At 53.7% G+C, this 18,834-nt stretch overlaps 1 protein-coding gene across 1 annotated transcript in view; it reads left to right on the top strand.

Annotated features, from left to right (window-relative positions):
• Positions 1–18,834, top strand: part of IGSF9B (immunoglobulin superfamily member 9B) — a 46,435-nt gene that overhangs the window by 12,746 nt on the left and 14,855 nt on the right. Inside the window, exons 3-15 of the mRNA XM_008070826.1 lie at positions 634–780; positions 5,994–6,145; positions 6,452–6,569; positions 7,766–7,907; positions 8,217–8,362; positions 11,178–11,320; positions 11,621–11,761; positions 11,844–11,960; positions 12,237–12,387; positions 13,521–13,632; positions 15,856–16,031; positions 16,969–17,195; positions 17,993–18,077. Of these exons, the coding sequence (XP_008069017.1) occupies positions 634–780; positions 5,994–6,145; positions 6,452–6,569; positions 7,766–7,907; positions 8,217–8,362; positions 11,178–11,320; positions 11,621–11,761; positions 11,844–11,960; positions 12,237–12,387; positions 13,521–13,632; positions 15,856–16,031; positions 16,969–17,195; positions 17,993–18,077 (1,857 nt within the window). The remainder of the gene's footprint in view (positions 1–633; positions 781–5,993; positions 6,146–6,451; positions 6,570–7,765; positions 7,908–8,216; positions 8,363–11,177; positions 11,321–11,620; positions 11,762–11,843; positions 11,961–12,236; positions 12,388–13,520; positions 13,633–15,855; positions 16,032–16,968; positions 17,196–17,992; positions 18,078–18,834) is intronic.

The raw sequence follows: 18,834 nt of genomic DNA, 5'->3' as shown, positions 1-18,834 counted from the left end.
TCTCCCTTCTTCCCTCCTCATTTCCTTCTCTCTCCTTCCTTCTCTTTCTTCCTTCCCTCTACCCCTTCTCTTCCCCCTCCTTCCTTCTCCCCTTTCACCCATTCCCTCTTCCCTCCCTCCCCCCTCTCTCCCTCTCCCTCCTCTCTCCCTTCTTCCCCTCTCTCTCCCTTACCCCTCACCCCTCTTTCCTCTCTTTCTTCCCCTTTCTATCCTTTCCTCCCTCCTCTCTCCCTCTCTCTTCTTTCTTCCCTCCCTCTCTCCTCTCTCCCTTTCTCCTCTCCTTTTTCTTCCCTTCCTCTCTCCTTCCTTCCCTCTTTTAAAGCTTGTTCCAGGAGAACTTTCAAAGAATGGGAGTGTTCTGAGGCACTGAGGCTTCTCTCAGTGCCAAACTGAGTTGTTGTTGCAGGCTGGGGCAGGGCCTGCTGGGTGGGAGGGTAGCTCCGTGACCAAGGCATTGGGCCTTTTCCTTTGCTGCCTGCTGCCAGAGGTGGGTGCCAGCTGTTATTGTGGGGCCTTGCTATGCAAAATGGTGTGAAGGTTATGATGGGTCCCCTGCCTTTGGCTGGGGTGAGGTGAGGTGGAGAGCTGCTTGCCTGATGGCCCCTGGGTCTTTTGTCTGCTCTCCTCCCCCAGGCCGGGCCAGTCTTCATGATAAAGCATCCCTGCGGCTGGAGCAGGTTCGCTCTGAGGACCAGGGCTGGTACGAGTGCAAAGTGCTCATGTTGGACCAGCAGTATGACACCTTTCACAACGGCAGCTGGGTCCACCTCACCATCAATGGTGCGTATGACCTCCTTCCTGGGGGTCGGCGGGGGAACAGCCTCCAAGAGCCTGCTCTTGGGAGGCCTCCTCCCAACTATACCCCATCCTTTCCTGCATTCCTTGCTGCAAAGAGGAGCCTACTCAAGCCTCGGTCCCCCAAGAGACCAACTGACTCTTTATCCTCCTCAGTTGCCCTCCTCAAGCTGCCCCACTCTGGTCGGGAACATGAGAGCAGCAGCTCCTTGTATGCATGGGAAGTAGTTTCCTGATGACAGGAGGGCTGAGGGTTTGCAGAGGCAAAATCAGTTACTGCTGGGTTGTTTCCAGCCTTGGGACCACCCTGCTAGCCCAGGAAATGCCTTCCCACTCTCCCATAGAATTTCTGGGGTCCTCCTAGTCTTTCTTTTCAGGTTGACATTTTAGTTCCTTGTCAGATGTGTTCATTTGAGTAATGTGTCCTGAGGGTGCATTGTATGCCCATCCCTGCCCCAGATGATGGTGGCCAGTGGTGAGCAACTCCAGACACGGTCCCTGCTCAGATGGGGTTCACCAGCGAATACAATGAAAGAATCCTAGGAAGAGTAATGGCTTTAATGGCTATCAGTTATTTTTAGCTCAGGTGACATGAGTTGTGCTATGTGTAGATGCTTTTTAACTGCCTGGGTAAGGGCAGAAAAGCTGGGGCAAGTTTACCTTGTGCCTGGGGTTGGCCTGGGCTGAAGGCCTGGGTCTGTGGCTGTGACAGCACCTGGGGCTGGGCCCTTAGGTTCTCCCTGGAGGGAGAGTTTCCCCTTTGTGTCCCTGAGGGTCCTTGCTTGGGAGGAGATATGCCAGTGGTGCCAGCAGGCTGGAGCCGTGAGGAAAAGATGAAAGAGATGAAGGAGATGAAGGAGAATCAGTACCCATCATGGGAGGAAAGTAGCATTTCTTGTTTTGTTTCATTTTTTGAATGATTTGGTTCTTCTTTATTCAATTGATGACAAAAATTTATTCAACCGCCACTGTGTGTGGACACTGTGCTAGTCACTCAGTGTAGGTGCTCGGCGTAGGTGCTCGGATGTACAACAAGCAGCTCAGGTCCTCATGGTTTTGATGTCTGAGACTGCAGGCACTGTGATTGGAAGAAAGAAGTTGATGTTGCTTCTAGCTTGGAAGCTTCTCTTAGTATTGATCTGCCCTGAAGGATGGCTCTGTCTGCCCTGCCTCGTGGGGCTGGGCCAGACCTGAGTTCCTTCTGGGTCTGAGAATCTGTCCAGGGTCCTGGAAAAATGGAGTATTTTGTATTTTAGCAAGAGCACTGGACTTTGAGAAAAGAAACCTTAAAGCTGGCCCTGTGTCAGTGTTTGCCCAGGCTGCCCGGCTCGGCCTTTTCTGCGAGACGCAACTGGTTCCTGTCAATCAGTCCCAAAAGACCAATTGAAGCACATTTTATATCTTGGTGAGTAGCTCCAAAGCTATCACCCAGCAAGGTTTGGAGTTACCCCCATTGGTGCCTGCTATGGTGTGAGCAGAGAATAAAAACTCATCTTTGAAGTAACCCAAGCAAAGTGTAATCAGAAGGGTCAGCCTGCCACTGAACCCCGCCCCGATGAGCACCAGGCTGAGACCCTGTGGCCTCCTCCTCTCTTCTGTGCCCTTACATGACTGGATCACCTCAAGGTGCTGCCTGCTTCCTTCATGCTGTCCTGCTTGGTCATGTCTATTCAGGAATCTGAGACACCAGGCATCCTGTGGACACGGAAAAGTAAAATTTCATTTGGAATTGTATGGTCATAGCATCTCTGTCTTAGTTTGCTTGAGTGAGAGTTGATTCTTTGGGAATTCCTCATTGCTTGGAGTAGCATAAGTGCGTAACAAGAGCCTGAAAAGATTTGGCTTATTTTGTGAACCTGCTGCGTGTCAGCTGTGTGATCCTGGGCAAGGTAAGTTACCTGCCTGAGCTTCAGTTTCTTCAGTCACAGAAAACAGAGCCTATTTGCAGGGTTGTTGTGAGGATTAAATAAGACGCTGTGTGAGAAAGTATCTTGCACAGTGTCTGGAACATTAATTACATGTGGGTAATTATGTGTGAGATGCTGGCCATTCTCCCTCTCAGGAGAGAAAAAAATAAAGTCAGATGAAAACCTAGTAGCAGGGATGTCAGGCTGGGAGGTGCAGAGGACTTTGGTAATATAAAAGTCCTTGTGAAACCACCAATAATTATCCATTCAAATCATAATTTTGGAGGTCCACTCTGGCAGGCTCTAGGAATACAGTAGGAGGTATGACCCAGTCCTGGCTCTTAAGGAGACTTCAAGAAGCTGTCAAGTCCAGAGAGGACTGCCATATGGCTTTGAGAGCAAAAGGGAGGGAGGATTTCTCTGAAGAAATGGCCTCTGTTAAGAGACCTGGCCAGGGAGGGCAGTTAGCCAGGTGCCAGTGGGTGATGGGGAAGGGTACTCCAGGTAGAGGGAATGACATGCCCAGAAGCCCAGAGGGAGGAAGGCGGCGCATTCAAGGAGCGCAGGGAGGTCGTTCATATGCTGGGCAGAAGAACTGAGGATGGCACACCATCTGCCAGGCTTGAGGACCAGGACTGGTGACAACATTCTTGCCAGAATTGTGGCGCCTACCTTCAAGTGTGCAGAACAGAGCGCACGTCTCCAAGGTGAAAGGAGATCTCTCTTCTCTTCCCCTATTCTCTCTTCTCAAGTTCTGAGGTTCTTTCCAGCATAAATATTTCCATTATTGTAGGAAGGAATCCAAGCACCAGCACTCTGTTGCTTCCAAACTAGAATGTTTAATGTCAAGCATTTTCTGACAAGGATCACCTTTGGAAAATGAAAGGCCAGTGAAAATTAGAATTACAAATTGTCTCATTCTCCTTTTGTGTTTTCTTTGAAGACCAGTTGGGTGGAAACAGACCAAATTATTCCTTTATCACATATAAAATACCTGGAAAGCCCAAGCCAAGCCTTGCTTTAGGTTGGTGAATTACATGGAAGAGAGACCAGCCTATTTCTAACCTGCACTATTAATTATAGGGCACTTGTAAGAAAGAATTAAGCTTGGAAATGCAGCTGGCAAGCTAACATCTAATTCAGTAAATAATTGAGAGTCAAACCATTATTTTCCTGAAAACTCGAAATTGTTCAAAGTACTTTCCTGATTAGCACCTAAATAATAAAGTAATTATATAATTAGCAAGTAATTTGTCACTTCAGAATGTAAATTTAATTTACTATCTTTTCTTTTAAACTTGACACCAGAGGTAATAGAGGCAGTGACTGTGCTGGGCTTCAAGGGGGCAGACAAGGCAGGAGGGGCTCTGTCAGGGATGCACACGGGCTCCCGCGGAAAGTTAGGATCCCAGGACCCCTTTACAAGGCCTTGGAATGCCTTTCTTCCATTTCTTTTAGTGTGTCCTGAGACATTGGATGAGAACTGATTTTTTTGAGACCGCGTGTTGTGTGTGTTTTATGTGCTTAATTCACCCGCAAGTCACTCTCCAGATGTTGCTGTATTAGGGACGGGCCTTGGAGATTCTAGATGAAAGTGGTCTTGCTCCTAAGAAGTTGGATGTGTTGCATTCATATTGGTCTGTAGGTATGTGAATGTGCATACACTTGCATTCACTTATTTATTGCATTCACATGCTTGTCTGAGCACTCTGCTCCTTCCAGGAACTATGCTCAAAACTGGACACACAGTGTGATTTCACAAAAGGGGTCTGTTCTCACGGAGTCGCCATTCTAATAAAGGGGATAGATAGGAAGGAGGTGAACAAATATTTGTAGACAGAAAAGAGAGAGAGAATTCAGTTTGTGATATGTGCTTTAAAGAAAATAAAACTGCCCAAGGGAATGGAAAATGCTGGATGTGCCATCTTAGATAGGATGGGCGAACCAGGTAAGGCAGCATTTTAGCCAAGACTCACGTGAACCAAGGAGTGCGGTCCAGGCATAGAGTTCCAGGCAGGGAGAACAGCGAGGGCAAAAAACATGAGGTTGAAGTTGTTGGCATGTTCACAAAGAAGCCAGTATGATGGTTAGAGCGCAATGAAAGGGAGATGAGGTTGGTGCGGAGGCAGGACCAAATCCTAAAGCACTTTGACTAGTTCTTGGAGTAAGGCTGTGCAGGGAGGGGAGTCTCCCTCAAGGTTTCTCACTAATACCTCAGAGGCCCCTGGGGAGATGATAGTGATGATGGTGATAATGGCAGGCTAACAAACATTTTACAAGATCCTTTTCACAAATGTTGACTACTTATTCATTCTTCACATCATTTCTGGAGGGTAGGAGATTTAGGTAAGGCCCAGAGAGGCCAAGTAACTTGCCCAAGGCTACAACAAGTGGTAAGCTGGCACTTGAACTTGGGTTCTGAGCTCTAGGCGCCTTGAGATGAGTTCAGAGCAGCCTGTGCCATCCTGCTGCAGTGGGCCTCAGGGCTGGAGATCAGAAATGGAAGCCTTCTTGCCATTTCAGAAGACTGCGAAACTGTTAGTCCAAGGGGTTAAGATTGACCAGATTGCTTCTACAGGCAGCTCAGGCAAATGAGACTGAGTCTCTTATAAGCCGATTATCTAAACAGGATGGAGTTTTAATCAAATCTCCATTGCAGGGGAAGATAACCTGGCATAATCAGAGAAGAATTAAGAAGGGAGTGGCCGTGGAGTGGGCCATCCACCTTCATCCAGGAAGCCAGAGAGGGAGGAAGGTGGATAATCCTTTCAGCAGAATCTGGGGAAAGGAAGACTCTGGCTGTAGCCTGTGATCTGTGTTGGGCCTAGATGGGGCCCAGATGTGCATATCCTGGGACTGTGGGAGCCTAGCTGAGGGGTTCAGGAAGTAGGGGCTCCTGTGTATCATGGACAATCCTGAGGGAAAGACAGGATGACAGAACAGTTTGGGGAGGTGAAGGCAAGAGAGTGTTCTGTGTGGCCTTGGAGAGCAGTTTCGCTTATGCTATGTCCAGCAGCTTCTTTGGAGGGGAAGCTACAGATACATGAGTTTACTAAGACTGAGCTAAGTATAGTGTAGGCAGTGTGGAGAATTTGGACCCAGCCTGGCTGAGTTTGGATGCGGGTCTTGCCCACCCTGCAATGTTGGTGGGCAGAGGATTTTGTCCATCTCCACCTTTGTTCCTTCATCCTTGCATCTCACGGAGCTGCAGGGAGGGTTTTGCGTGGGGTGGGCAGTGTCCAGCATGGCAACTTGCTGATTCCATTCCTCCCCTTCATGGTCTTTCTGCAGCCCCTCCCACCTTTACAGAAACACCCCCCCAGTACATCGAGGCCAAGGAGGGTGGCAGTATTACCATGACCTGCACAGCTTTTGGGAACCCCAAGCCCATTGTTACCTGGCTCAAGGAGGGGACGCTCCTCGGTGCTAGTGGAAAGTACCAGGTAAGTGTGGCTCTAGTTTGGGGCACTCTGTCACTCCCCTATGCCCGCATAGTGGCCTCCTACCGTACCCGACACTGACGTTGCGCGTCAGCACAGTGCAGACAGGAATGCCGACATCCAGCTTGCCTGTGTCCTGTAGGTGTCCTTGGAGGGAGGTGAGCAAGGAGGCTCCTACCCTCTGCATCCCCAGGTGTTTGTGTCCTGAGGCCCTCTCCACTCAGCGTCTCTGACTGCATCTCTCCGCCTGAGAGTCGAGTCGGTGGGGCCGAGGGCGGGTGCTGAGCTCTGTCCATCCTCGGCCCCCAGGTGAGTGATGGTAGCCTGACAGTGACATCGGTCAGTCGAGAAGACAGAGGCGCCTACACCTGTCGAGCGTACAGCATCCAGGGCGAGGCTGTCCACACGACCCACCTGCTTGTCCAAGGTAGGAGTGATTCCTCACCTCTTCACCTGTGGGCCCTCATAGGGGAGCCCAGCCTGGCTGAGTTCAGGGATGTTTTCCCAGGGCATGATTGGCATGGTTGGCATGGCTGTGGTCGTGGAGTTGCAGTAGTGTGAGGGACTATGCAGGGCTCCCGTGTGTTACCTATCTCACCTGCTAGAGCTTCCTCACTGGCCTGCCTGGGAAAGGGCCAGGCCCAGAGGCTGTGGCCAGGCACTGCATGGCATGGCAGGGAGGCCCTGTGCTGCGTGGATTTTTGGTTTCTTCCTCTGTCCAGATAGCACCCTGCCATGCCTCCGTCTCTCCAGGAGACCTCCCTCAGGCCATCCATCCATTAGTGATGGCATCAATAAATAAAGAGAAATCCAATCCAAGCCCCAGACATTTAAGTAACACAACGGGCATTTGGCAGAGCTGGACTCTGTACAGTCAGCACTGGGAGATGTCAGACTGCCCTGCCTGGAGCCCCAGAGTCTCCAAGGAGGGGCTGGACACTGCCGATGATGGGGCAGCATCCAGGTGAAGGGGTCTCTGCCCTGTGCTAAGGCTGCCCTCTGCCTCCCCACCCTGCCTGCTACAGGAACAGGGGAAGGGTTGGTGGCCACTGCATGTCTTCCTGCCTCCTGTTTCAAGTGCTGAGTGGCAACCAGGCCAGATGGACCCTTGAAGCCTGGGGAAAGCTGGTCCCACTCTCAGGAGAGAGCCAGGCCAGCAGCTGCCGCCTCTGCCTGAGCAGCTAGCACCAAGACTGTTGGCATCCCACCCCTGCTTACTCCCCTGTCTCTGCACTCCCAGATGCCTTCTTAACTTCGGGCTGAGAAGCAGTATAGGGCTCTGACTTTTCCTGAGACAAGACAATTCCTTGCTCTAGGTTGAACAAGAATGGCCTTTCTCCCTCCTGCATGTCTCCAGCTGGGGCTTTGCTGGGAGAGGCCGGGCAGGAAGCGGGTGTGTACAATGGCTGGTTGGGAGAGCCCTGGATGTGGGGAAGGTGTGGTGGAGAGGGTGCCTGAGCACTGATGGCATCTGCAGTGTGTCAATGACAACGCCCTGGGTTGTATGTTCCTGGCACCCCTTTGGGCTCAGGGTACCACTTAGAGGTGCTCAACTTCCCGGATGGCCTAGTACTGCTGCCCTCCCTGGCCAGGCGAGGTGATGTTTGTTCCACCCTTCCCCAGGGCCTCCTTTCATCGTTTCCCCTCCCGAGAACATCACCGTCAACATATCCCAGGATGCTCTGCTCACCTGCCGTGCAGAGGCGTATCCCGGCAACCTCACCTACACCTGGTACTGGCAGGATGAGAACGTCTACTTTCAGAAGTGAGCACCCTGCTCTGACCTTCTCACAGGGGCTGCCCTGTCTCCCGGGGCAAGGCTCTGGGCAGGAACTGCATGTGTGGGCTTTGTGACCAAAGCAGTGTTTGGTGTGGGTGCTCCCATGCTAAGACTAGAGTCTCTGTGCAGTGGGACACTGCAAGAGGGACCCTGGGAATGCTGGGGTGCAGGGGCTTTTTGTCACATCTAGGGGAGGGGTAGGCAATTTTTACCACATTACTGTGGTGTCTGCAGCAAGGTCCTTCTCCTACCTGCTGACACCCCTGCCCTCCCATCTTCTTGCTGGCTTTGCAGTGACCTGAAGCTGAGGGTGCGGATCCTGATTGATGGGACCCTGATCATCTTCCGGGTGAAACCAGAGGATGCGGGGAAGTACACCTGTGTCCCTAGCAACAGTCTGGGGCGCTCCCCCTCTGCCTCGGCATACCTGACGGTGCAGTGTGAGTAGGGGTATGAGAAAGCTGGTTGGTGGGGTTCCAGAAGGTTCCGGTTACATTAACTGGACTGCAGGCTGGGGGGCAGCAAAGATCAAGTATCATTCAAGGGAACAGGGGTGGGGAAATGAATGAGGGGAAGAAGGGACAGCTTTGAGAGGAAGTCAAGGCCTGGGAGGGTCATAGGGTGACCTGTCACTTGCTGGGCATCTTCTGTGGCCAGGCCTCCTTGTGTGTCGGCCAGTTCATCTCATCAGCTAAGCTCAGATTGGGTTCAGGTAAAGCAGACCCTTTGAGCAGCTGTCTCCCTGAAAAGTTGTCCTTGGGCCCAATGCTGGCTAGCCCCTGTGTACCTTGAAGGGGTTGCTCTCTGGTGCTGTTCCTTGGGCCTCTGAGGGCTTGTAGCCCAGAGCCTGTGCAGGGTTGAGTTTCCCACCAGCCACACCTCCTGCTGTGGCATGCTGGGCCAGGGCAAGAGGGCCCTCTTCTGGAGTGACTCGATCCAGCTCCCACACTCACTCCCTCTCACTTCCTTGGCCTCTTCTCTAGGGTTGCTGAGACCCAGATGAATGAACTGTTCCTCACCCAAGAACAATCGAGGGCTTTTGTGTTGGCACGATCATTCAGTTTGCTAATCTTTAATATTGAGCACAGTTGGTTGCTTTCCCGCCCCTGGCAAGCTGAGCATTGTGTGTGTGTGTGTGTGTGTGTGTGTGTGTGTGTGTGTGTGTGTGTGTGTGTGTAGGGGGCGGGGGAGAGACAGAGACAGAAACAGAGACAGACAGACAGCAAGAGAGAGACAGAGAAGGATGAGTAATGGGGATTAATGTCTTCCTTTTGATTTGTGGATGGCCCCGTCACTCAGGCAACAAGGGCCCCCTGTTGCTGCTGTAGGTGGCAGACTCCGTCATTTGTGAGCTGGTGTGGGAGGATTGCTCACACTCAGGGACAGGGAGTGGCAGAGGTGAGAAGTAGAACAGTCTGGAGACACAGCCCGGGGTCAGCATGCAAGCTGAGGACGAGCAGAGGAGCAACTGGTGGCCCCTGGTGACCCTGGAGGCAGAGATTGTCTGACTACTGCCCAGAGCTGGGTATGGGTGTGTCCACCATTGCGTGGTCACATTGACGGAGCTGGGCTGGGCCTGTTGAGCCCCGTCCAGCCCCAGCCTCACGTTTTCATCGTTTTCTCATCACCATGGAGTGCATCACACCTCTGCTTCCACTGTCAACCACTGACAGGGACCTATAGCATGCTCCAAGCCTTCACACTGTCATGAGGCCCAGGACCTCAGGTGTAGCCCACTGAGCTGCAAAGGGAAAAAGCAAGTCACAGAGTCATTCGTAAGTGACTTAGGATGTGCTAAGCTGTGCTGGAGCCGGAGAGAACTGCAGGGAGGAGAGAGTCCTCTACCCCAGAGGAGTATCCGTCTCTCAGGGCTGGGCACAGGCTGTGCCACCTGGGCAAGAAAGTGGCTGAGGTGGTACAGAAGGAGCCACCAAAGGTGGCCTTCAGAATGAGGCCCTGTTCTTGGGGCCATGGCCACTGTCTGTTGGGAGACATGCTTGGGTTTCCCTCATCTCTCCCTGATGCCAGCGCCACCACCCACTCCCCCTTGTCCTTTTTTGCCTCCTCCCTGCCTTCAAGAAAATCCAGGGGGTTGAGATTTACAGGTGGGTGAGACAAGGATCTTTGTTTCTGCTAAAAAGCAATGTTCAGAGTTTTCCCATTCATAAACCCTTCGAAAACCTTGGAGGGAAAAAAAAACAACTCTACCATACAAAAGTAGGAAGCTCTGTCTAAATATATAACTCGGCCTGGTATTTATGTAACGTTGTTCTCTGAAGAGCTCAGAACGCTTAAAAGACACCCACTCATTCATCCTTGTTGCTTCCCTGTTCTGGATGCTTCTCCGTACCCTCAGGGGAAATCACAGAGAACCAGAGGAGGTGCCTCAGCCCACATCATAGGAGGTGCCGGCCTCTTGTTGCTCCCTGAGAGCCTTTCACCTATTCTGTGGTCAGAGTTGATTCTGCATTTCTTTCATTTTTAAAGACAGAGTCTCACTCTCACCCAGGTTGGGGTGCAGTGGCACAATCATAGCTCACCACAGCCTCAAACTCTTGGGCTCAAGCAGTCCTCCCATTTCAGCCTCCCAAGTAGTTGGGACTACAGATGCATGCCACCAAGCCCGGCTAATTTTTAAAAGTTATTTTTTGTAGAGTTGGGGGTCTCACTGTGTTGCCCAGGCTGGTCTCAAACTCCTAGCCTTAAGCTATCCTCCTGCCTTGGCCTCCCAAAGTGTTGGGATTACAGGCGTGAGCCACTGCACCTGTCCTAATTCTGTGTTTCAACTGCAGAATAAGATGGGGAAACTGAGGCCTAGGAAGGCTGGACAACTAGCAGAATGGAGAGAAGAAGAAAATACCTCGCCACTGCTGTGGCTCCACGTATGCATAAAACTTATGCATAGAACTGACATTATTCTTTTGGCTTAGGATGTAAAGTAGAGGTTGAACTGCTTGCTGCCCAAGAGAGACTTTGAGATAAGGCTTGTTTGGGGTAGGGTGTGGGCCAATGTTGGCTTTGAGGCTCGAGGTCTAGGAACTGAGGGCAGTGGACATCGAGAACCCTCCCCTGATGGGTAAAGTTCATATGGGAGCGTTTGAGGAACATGCAGGTAGGGTGGGCTAGGCTTGGGCCTCCAGGTATTTGGAACAGAAGTTCCAAGTGTCTGGGCTCGTGTGCGGGCTGTCTCCATCTGGCTTCCTCACTTGGCTTCTTTGTGTCCGTCTTCTCTCCCACCTGCACTGTCCTCTACAGACCCAGCCCGTGTCCTCAACATGCCCCCTGTAATTTATGTGCCCGTGGGAATCCATGGCTATATCCGCTGCCCTGTGGACGCAGAGCCACCGGCCACCGTGGTCAAGTGGAACAAGGACGGCCGCCCCCTGCAGGTCGAGAAGGTGCTAGAGAGACGCATGGTGGGCTCAGAGCGAGAGGCACCCTCTTGGCACTGAGATGCCACTTCTGGGGTCTGGTTTTCTGCCAGGACTCCTCGCCCTGCCAAAAACTCTGGGAAAACAGAGCTGCTTCTGGAGGGGTCCATGGTCTCCCAGGGAATGTAGACAACGCCCGCCCTGGGTGGGGGCTGGTGATTTGTTCCAAGTTCTGTCTGGCCCAGATGGGATCCAGCCTGGGGCTGGGGGACGGGGTGGAACCTTGGCTCCCTGACTAGTGCTCCCCCTGTCCTCTGTGTCTGGCAGAACCTAGGTTGGACCTTGATGGAGGATGGTTCTATTCGAATTGAGGAGGCCACAGAGGAGGCTCTTGGCACTTATACCTGTGTGCCTTACAACACCCTGGGGACCATGGGCCAGTCTGCTCCCGCGCGGCTTGTCCTGAAGGTGAGGCCCAGGACTGGGAGCCCTCCATGAGCCTGGCACGTGAACCCCGACTCCATGAGTGTGCCTGTGTGCTCCTCTCCAGGATCCCCCGTATTTTACGGTGCTACCAGGTTGGGAGTACAGGCAAGAGGCTGGCCGGGAGCTGCTCATCCCCTGTGCGGCTGCCGGGGACCCCTTCCCCGTCATCACATGGAGAAAGGTACCTGGAGTCTGGAGCTCCTGGGGCCACGGGGGCAGAAGTGAGGCCCTGTGGCTGGTCCTGTTCTGGACCTGCTTAGACCAGGTTGGGCGCCAAGCAGCGAGGGGCCCTTCTGGAGCAGTTGGTGCTCTGGAGGAGGAATGGAGGCAGGAGGTGGGCCGAGGGCTCAGGGGTCGCCCTCTCCTCATCCACTCTTCACCCTGAGGTTTCGGTGGGTTCTTTCCTCACCTCTGTTTCTCTTCCTGCCCCTCTTTCCTGCCTCCTCGTTTGGCCAAGGTAGGGAAGCCCAGTAGAAGCAAGCACAATGCCCTGCCCAGCGGGAGTCTCCAGTTCCGCGCCCTGAGTAAGGAGGACCACGGGGAGTGGGAATGTGTCGCCACCAACGTGGTCACAAGCATCACTGCCAGCACCCACCTCACCGTCATCGGTACGTGGCCAGCAGTGGGGCAGAGAGCAGGCCGGCTAGGGGTGGGTACAGGATGCTGGGGCATTCTCTGGTGACCAGCAGCACTCTGTGGCATCTCCTAAGAAAGTTCAACCCTGAGCCCGAGGTCTAGCACGTGTAGCCCTTGCCCCCGTGGGCTCTGTAAGGGAAAGCCAGCATGGCTCCCAACCTCAGCAACCCACCTGACACAGAAGAACAACTGTGTGGCTAGGAGGAACTGTGGAGATTCTGGGTTTCAGGGCCATGGGAAAGCCAGGGGGGTGGAATAAGGGAGAACGGAGCCTGGCAGCATCTTGGCGGGGGGTGAGGGGGGGCACTGGGCTAACACCTGGGGCCAGGCCCGGCATGAGGAGACTAGGGCAGGAGGAAGTTACTGGGGTTCCCATTTCTGGTGGCTGGAGGAACGTGTGTCCCGACCTCAGCCTGTCCCCTTACAGCCTGTCCTTTGGGTCCTGACAGTTGTAACAGTCTCAGCCAACACTTTTTGAGGCTTTGCCACCAGTTTTAGGCTCTGTGCCAAGTGGGCTGCACACCTCCTCATTCCCAGTCCAGCACGTGGGAGCTGGCGTTCCTCCAGTCTCTGTTCATTGCAACTGAGGCTGGTGCGACCTGAACACCCTCCCCGTGGTTCCATCACTACGAGGTGGTGGTTCTGGGACTCAAGGCCAAGTTGAAGTTCTTAGCTGTTGTGTTGTGCTGCCTCTTATGCTGGCGCTGGGGTGGAATATGGCTTTCTTGTGAGGCTGGAGAACTTTGTGAGAGGGGACACTTTGGCTTTCCTGGGACCTTAGGAGAGATTTCTAAGCTTGCCTAGTGAGCATAGGATTTGAGCCCAGGGTGAGGAGGGTGCTGGGTTCCCATGGGCTCGTCCCTGATGCTCACACGGTCTCCTGCTGGCCGAACTACACTGCAAGTCAGAAGGCTCCCTTCACCAGCCCTGCCCACAGTAGGCACAGGGGAGCTTGCCCCTAGGTGTGTCCCCTCACCCTTGTCTCCTGTGGCATTGCACTTTGCTGCAACATGCTTCGGCCTCTGGGGTCCCCACAGCAGATTCCGGGCACCCAGCAGCGGGGCTTGGTGCCTTTCAGTCTGAGAGGTCTCCACTGGGTCTCCAGGCACCAGCCCCCACGCCCCGGGCAGTGTCCGGGTCCAGGTCTCCATGACAACTGCCAACGTGTCCTGGGAGCCCGGCTATGACGGAGGATACGAGCAGACATTCTCAGTTTGGTACGGACCTCTGTGAGTCACCCCCGCATGCTTTGCTCTCTGCTTCTCCCCGCCCCGCCCCGACTGTGGCAGTCCTGGGTGGGGGAGGGGAGAAGGGCATGTTCCTGGCCCTCCAGACCCACACACAGTGAGGTGGGGCCAGGCGGTGACTAGGTTCTTGTGGGTGACAAGTGAAGTCTGCGAGAGGCTCTTGGCCTGGCTGGGAGTCCCCAGGCCTGCAGACGGGGGCTGCCTGTCTGGGCTGTGGCCTGAATTGTCCAGGACTCTCTGCTGCCCTCTCCTGGCTGACCAGACTGCCCCCGTTTTGTGTCCTGCTTCCTTCTTCCAGGTTCCTCTGTCCTCTGGAGTCCGGAAGAGACTCCAAGTCTTCAGGGGCTTTGTGAAATAACCCAGCCTGGAGAGTAGAGTCTAACTTTTATTCTGTCCCTTCCCTGGTGGTCTCAGAAACCAGTGTGGAGAGGGGATACCCACCTTCCTGGCCTTGGCTTCAGCATCTGTGTCTCTCTCTAGAACCGTGTGTTTCCCTGTTTTTTTATTCTTCTTTTGTTAATTTAGCCAAATGCAGTGGTTTGAGATCTTACAAAGATCTCAAACCTTAGGGTAGGCAGAGATCTCAGAAATGCACAGCCCAGGGTGATGATAGGGGGCACAGGAAAGGAGGACATAAAAGCCCAGCTGACCTCCCTCCCTTCACCCTACTCTCTCCCCACTCTCCTGGGTCACGGGCCTCATGGTTGACACCCTTGAGCAGGAGGATGAGCACCTTCACTCACCTGTGTGTGCTCCCAACCAGGCTCAACCAGAGTCTAGGGAGGACGAAAAACCAGATTCCAGGGGAATCCCTGAAGGGATTCATGGAAACCCCTTCATATACTCCCAACTGCAAGAGAAGTTTGGGAGGACACCTACTGTCTCCCCTAGTGACTGCATATCCCTGGATTTCTGAGTTTGGGATGGGTGAACAGCACCTAGGTGGCAGGAGTTGCAGCCAGAAAACCCTCCCCACGTCTCTTCCTCCTACAGCAGGCACAGGAGGCTCCTGGCACACCTGTCTAGTGGCCCCTGCAGAATAGTGGTGCTGCCAGGTGGCTGCGTGGCCCAGGGAGGGGCATGTGGCATGGCCGCGCTGCCCCTGAGAAGTCTCAGTGACCGGTCTGGGCCTATGCTGAGGGCTGCAGGAGTCTAGCGGGGTCCCATGCCACCTGTGGCACCGCCCCACGCTGCTGCTCATCTGCATTGTGCTGCCCTACCTTGCTCCCTGCTTTGTGCCCTGGGTGGGGGAGGGCAGTGCCAAGGTTGGGGACGTCGTCTCTTTCCTTTGTGACTGCCTCTCACTCTTTGTGTACTGACTCAGACATCTGGTGCTAGCTTCTTTTTGCTATGCTTTCCGCTGCCTCAGCTCACCCTCCTGGCATACACCGTAGTGAGCCTTTAAACCTGGAGGGGAACCCGGTGGGCATCCAACCAGCATGTCAGGAGAAGGTCCTCCCACAGCGCAATGTCTCCCCCCTGTGGTAATCTGGCAGTACTGCACCTGCAGCCAGCCGGCTTCATTGCCTATTGGGCACTGGGGGGCTGCAGAATAAGGGAAAACCCTCACCTCTAGTTTTGTGTTCTCCAGGCACAGCATGACCTTCTTCTTGATTGTGATCTGTAACCTTTAAGGTCTTAGGGATCCTGGCCCCACTGTGGGGAGACCCCATTCATTTTGTGATACACTTGGATATCCTCAGATGACCTGAGTCTGGTTGGACTAAGTGAGCTCTGTGGGTTACTCTGAGTCCCACTTTGGCTGTCCCTGGGGTGTGTGCAGCCAGGGTCACCTGGGTTCCTTCCCTGGCCCTGTCATTGCTGAGCTGCTCATCTTCATTCTCTAGTGTCCTTGCTCTCCCAAGGCAGAGTCCACTTTTAGTGTTGTGACTAGGGTGGGATATCCCATGATGCAACTGGCAACGAATTTAACTGACATCCTGAGTAAGACTTTCACCTAAAGCCCCTTTCAGTAGAGGAGGGACTGGCTGTGGTTGGTGACCCGGCATCCTGAGGGTCAGCACAACCAAAACTGTCACCCACCCTTGGCCGTTCCCTCTTCCTGCCGGTGAACCTGAGGACGCCAGGTCCACTCACCGCCTTCTCCTTGAGCGCACCTTGCCTGTACTCTCTTCTCTCCAGTGTAACCCACCCTACCCCTTGTCCCCCATCCTCTCTCTTTCTTTTGGCCAGGATGAAGCGGGCACAGTTTGGGCCCCATGACTGGCTATCCTTGCCAGTGCCGCCGGGACCCAGTTGGCTGCTGGTGGACACCCTGGAGCCTGAGACAGCATACCAGTTCAGTGTCCTGGCTCAGAACAAGCTGGGAACCAGCGCCTTCAGTGAGGTGGTCACTGTGAACACTTTAGGTGAGGATCCGGGCTGGTGTGTCTCGAGGACATGGGCTGGGCAGAGGTGGAGAGGTTGGTGACCGATGCAGCTCACACTGTGGCCTCTTGTGTGCTAGGCCTCTGCAGTTGGATCTCCCAACAAGATTTGTCAGACCCAGTGCGGGTTTGCCTAGTCCCACATCAGGGCACTGTTGGCCGGACTCTGGTTGCATTTGTAGATGGGAGAAGGATGCTCAGCCTTACATTCTTCCATGCCAGACTTCATATCTGCAATTTCTGCAGAGGCAGGGGTGACTGGAGTCTTTATCCCTGCCAGCTCTTTCTCTGGGCCCAGCCTCATTCCAGGCAGGGCGTGTGGCTGCTGTTCGCTGTGGAGCCTTCTGGGACGTGCCTGTGCTTCCTTCCGGGACCCAGCTGCTCTGTCCTTCTGCCTAGCTGTGGCAGTGTTTGCGGTCCTCTGAGGCAGGGAAGGCTGCCGTGAACAGGCTCTTCCTGGGGGAGTGGGTGGCGCAATGCCAGCTGTTCCCAGAACTGCTCCTGAGCTGTCGCCACAGTGCGCAGTGGGTAGGATGCTACCCCCAGCTCTCGGTGCCTCTGTGGGGCCTCATTTTATCCCCTGGGCCTAGATGGGAATTTAGAGTGGCCAGTGTGCCATGAGAAGAGAGCCCTAACTCCTTGGAGGACACGGAAGATATTTTGATTACATTCAGCTCTTCTTGTTCCCTATATTTCCTGTGTTTTCCCCCGTGAGGTACCCGATTCCCCTTGGGTGTTCCTTTGCATTGCTGTGAAGACAGCACAGAGCCCTGACTCTGAGTCCCTCTCTCTCCTGACATGATGTGTGCACAGGAATGGGAATGTCGCAGCTGCCCTGAGATCCCTGCCCTCCTATGGGTGGGATGCTGTGGCGACCTGGGCGCTCCTGACACCTTCTTCCTCTCCCTCCCTGCCGCAGCATTCCCTATTACAACTCCAGAACCCCTGGTGCTGGTCACCCCACCGAGGTGCCTCATAGCCAACCGGACTCAGCAGGGTGTGCTCCTGTCCTGGCTCCCCCCCGCCAACCACAGCTTTCCCATTGACCGCTACATCATGGAGTTCCGCGTCGGGGAGCGCTGGGAGATGCTGGACGATGCCATCCCAGGCACCGATGGGGACTTCTTTGCCAAGGATCTGTCACAGGTGAGAGCTTTGCTTTTCCTTGCTATTCCTTCCCAAATTCTGGTGGTAATACAACTCCAGAGCCATCCTAAGCTTTGCATGACCAACTTGGGTATTTGAGGTCATGCCATGTACCACACTCCTGGGCTTTCCCAGACCCACTACCAAGGCTTGGACGTCTCAGGTCATGGTCACTGAGGTCCCTAAGATTCAGGGCCAGCTTGGTAGCGCTGGAGACTCGTGTTGTACTGAGGGTTTTCCCAAGCACAGATGCAAGCTGGGCAGGCCTAATCAGCTCCTTGCTGGGCTTCATGGGGGGAGGGTGGGGGGGGGGTGAGAGGTGAGAGAGGAGTGGACAGAAGAAGTCCTGGAAGAACTGTCTTCTAGGTCTGTCCAGGGAAGGCCCCTCCTTTCACAGTCTGGAGTCCCTAGAGGAAGATGCATCTTCTGGGTGCCCAGCTGACCCCTTTAGCTTGTATAGCTAGCTGGAGGGAGGAAGCAGTTGTTTCAAAAGTACAGGCAGCCTCATCCATCTTTCTTTCTTCCTGGACACTTATTAGTGGGGTGCCAAAGTCATCTCCCAGTGGCGCCAGAGAGCCCACTGTGCATATCTCAAGACCTCACATTTGTAGCTTGAAATCAGCCATGGCGGGAGTATTTACTGCACAGCTGGCCCAGTGCTACCAGCTACTTACCATCAGTACTCCAGTGCTTTGGGTGTCTTATTCCTTGGAAGGCCATGTGTAGGATCATAGCTGGTGGGGGCAGGGATCGTCTCAGGTCCCTTGGCTGATTGGGTGTTGTCCCTGGGGCTGTAGGACACCTGGTACGAGTTCCGGGTTCTGGCCGTCATGCAGGATCTGATCAGCGAGCCCAGCAACATCGCCGGTGTCTCCAGCACAGGTACTTTGGGTTGGAAATTCTCTGACAGCAATAGGGACCTAAGCCCTAGAGCCATGTAGGAGGCCCTTTGTGGAATAGCTAATCTAGGAGGAGAGGCCGGACTGGAAACTCAGGAAGTATCTAGTTGCAACTGCATGAGCTGTGCCTTTCTTAAGTCCACAGATCCATGCTTCTGTGATGTGTGGCATTTTACCCAAATCAGGGGCGGGGTTTCTGATACTCCTGTAAGAGAGCTGCAGAAAGAAATTCTTCTCATTGTAGCTAGTCAGAAGTAACTAACCTGACTTTAGTGCTATCTGCTATACCATTTTGGTTTCTTCTCATGCTATGCTCTGTAATAGGAGTGGGGCAGTGAATTGGAGGAAGGAGACAGCAGGTCAGCAAAGACTTATTGAAGGCCTGTTATTGACTTCTTTACAATTATGTGGGTTTTGGTTGGAAAATTGTTGTTTGGTATTGTTTCCCTCCCTCCCTTCCTTCTTTCTAGATGTTTTTCAGGTGAGATAAAGCCAACTCTTTAGTGTTTTCTTCATTTATCTTTCCTACTCTGGGTCCTGGTCTTATTTCTATACATCCTCTCTCCAGCTGTAGTTCCTGAGACATAGCAGGTCCCTTTTTAAGTGAAGGGGCGTCCTTGGCATAACAAGAGGCTCTTGCTTAGTAAGCAAGCAGTGGCGCCATTTTCCCAGGTGCTGTTAACCCAGGGACCCCTGTGGCCAGGGGCAAGGATCTTGGCCCTTGAAGCTGGTGCGGTAGG

This window comes from Carlito syrichta, unplaced genomic scaffold (genome assembly GCF_000164805.1).
Source record: "Carlito syrichta isolate Samal-C Ts95f unplaced genomic scaffold, Tarsius_syrichta-2.0.1 Scaffold314027, whole genome shotgun sequence".
NCBI classification, from domain to species: domain Eukaryota; kingdom Metazoa; phylum Chordata; class Mammalia; order Primates; family Tarsiidae; genus Carlito; species Carlito syrichta.
Note: the sequence above shows the minus strand (reverse complement) of the source record. Positions and strands in the feature narration are given on the sequence as shown.